Below are 2,294 nucleotides of genomic sequence, written 5' to 3' on the forward strand. Positions count from 1 at the left end.
GCCCCACCCTTGCCCCCGCCCCCGCCAACACCAGCGGAGGCGGCAGCAGCGGCCAGGCTGCCGTTTGCTTCCTGCACGGCGGGGAAAGCTGGTACGGGCCCAGACGCCGGCCCCGCAGCGCTCTCCAAGCACCCACTGCCCTCACCACTGGTAGACGAAGGGTAGGAGGTCTCGGAGGTGGGGCGGACCAGGCCGTCTTTGGTCGGAGACGGAATGGAACTTAGAGACGGCTCGTTCGAGTACTGTGGCTGTGGGATAAAGAAGAACGGGCGCGGGACAAGAGCAACGGGCCATGAAATCAGCATTAGCCGTCAAATGGTTACAGTCTATACACTCTGTCAATATCGCTGCAACGGTATGCGATGGGTACGGTACGACAGCTAGTGAGGCAACGAGAGAAGGTAACCGTCGCGCAGTGCTTTAGCTCACCTCGTATGGGACATGGCCAATGTGGTTTGGAGGACTGCAGCCCGCCGCTGGTGCCTGCTGCTGGGGCTGCTGGGGCTGCGTGGGCGTCATCGTCAGCGGCGGCCGCTGCTGCTGTGACACGTACATCTGCCGATGCAGGGAGCCCTGCGCCGCCAGCGGCAGGGCCACAGACAAGATGACGGAGCCCAGCCTATCAATGCCGGCTGCGGAATTCAACGACTCGTCCACGGCCGGCTCCATCTCCCCCCCGTCGCCGTCCTCGTCGTCTTCAGGCTCCTCGTCGTCCTCATCATACCCCTCTTCCAACACCTCCTCCTCAAACTCCGCCAAAGCCTAAGACATGACAGTCGGCATGTTAATAGGAAGCGTGCATTAGAAGAAGACAGGGCAGGGCGTGAGGGAAGGCCATGCGAAACACATCTAAGCGATGAACCCCCAACGCTGTGTCCGAGGACGGGGGACACCGTTCTTCTCCGCTACCGTTGCATGCAGGTTACCCGATGTCAAATATTCCTTACCACGCAGACGGAAGGCAGCCACGTCGGATATATTCCTCAATCCCCCAGCTTTTGTGGTAACACAGAGCGCAATAACATTTTAGCAATGCCACACCCTGCCACCACGCGCTCGACTCCTTGACTAATCCTTAGTTTTCAATTTCGGGGGTTTGGAAGTCATCTTTCCTCTCATGAACGACATCCATCCACCACACCATAGTCTCTCACCGCTTGGGCCAACGACATGCCGGGGTGATTCTGGCGCAAGGCCTCCAACGCCGGCGGTGCGGTCTTATGTCCCATCATGAAATTGCCAGTGCCAGTGCCGGTGCCTGTGCCGCCATCTCGCGCCAGGGGCGACCGACGTTCTGGCGACAGGTGGCCCTGAGGCGCATGGCTGGCAGCCGCCGGCGACTGTGAGGCCGCCGGCGCCAGGTAGTCCTTCGCGGGCCCTATGCCGTCCCGCGTCGCAATCAGGGAGGACACGTCAATCGAAGCAGACCGCTTGTGGCGATTGGACGACGGCGGCGCTGACATGGGCCCTGGAGGAGCCCCTGGCCCTGCCACAGCCGCAAGACTCCCCTGAAGTGGCCACCCACGGTTTAGATAAAAGGGTTAGATAGGGTCAAATAGGACGGGTGAGCTACATGAAGCACGGCGGCTTCTGTGCAACGAAGGCAGCTTCAGCGGGGAACGCGGACGCCGAACGGACAAAAAACGGTATTAATTGCGCTCCTGTCGGCGCTACGGACCCCCTGGCGGGGCGCTGAACGGTACAGTTCACACGCGGCCGCTGAACAGCGGGAAGACGATTTCAGCATCAGACCTACCCGCCTGCGCCCTAACGAATGCCATGAATGCGAAATTACCACTTCTTGTAACGTAGGTCAAACAAGTGGTCAGGCCCGAAGAAACCCATCCGAACAACCTGCTGTCTATCCGATGTGCTGTTCGAGCCCGACGCCGCCTCGGCCCATAGGTTCGCGTGCCCGCCCGCCGTGAAGCCATGGGCCGACGGAGACACAGACACTCCTCCAGTTGCTGTGGGCCCCATGCAAGCGCTGTGGGCGTGGGAAAGCATCGCATGCTGCTGTTGCTGCTGTTGCTGCTGCTGCTGCTGCTGTTGCTGCTGCTGCGACGCCGTGTGTACGAACGCGGCCTGCCCACCGCTACCCGCCCCGTGACTGACGGCTGCGTTGCGGAAGAGTGCGGCAGCCTGCGGTGCAACACTGCCTGGATGTGGCGGCAAGCTGCCAGCGCCGCCGCCAACACCGGCCATAACGACAGCTGAGATTTGTTGTTGTTGATGTTGCTGCTGCTGCTGCTGCGCCGGCGGCGACAGCTGCTGCTGCAGGGTCGAGGGTGGAC

General features: G+C 61.4%; 1 protein-coding gene across 1 annotated transcript; it reads right to left on the reverse strand.

The window, feature by feature from the left end:
• Positions 1-7: 7 nt before the first annotated feature.
• Positions 8-2,117, reverse strand: VOLCADRAFT_108734 (uncharacterized protein; the record flags this gene model as incomplete). The annotated part of the gene is made up of 4 exons (XM_002959694.1): positions 2,094-2,117; positions 1,155-1,508; positions 430-762; positions 8-248 (listed from the first exon to the last, which is right to left on the reverse strand). Coding segments are annotated over exons 2-4 (882 nt in total), but the record flags the coding sequence as incomplete, so codon positions are not given.
• Between the last annotated feature and the right edge of the window lie 177 nt (positions 2,118-2,294).

This window comes from Volvox carteri, assembly GCF_000143455.1.
Source record: "Volvox carteri f. nagariensis unplaced genomic scaffold VOLCAscaffold_575, whole genome shotgun sequence".
In the NCBI taxonomy this organism is placed as follows: Eukaryota; Viridiplantae; Chlorophyta; class Chlorophyceae; order Chlamydomonadales; family Volvocaceae; genus Volvox; species Volvox carteri.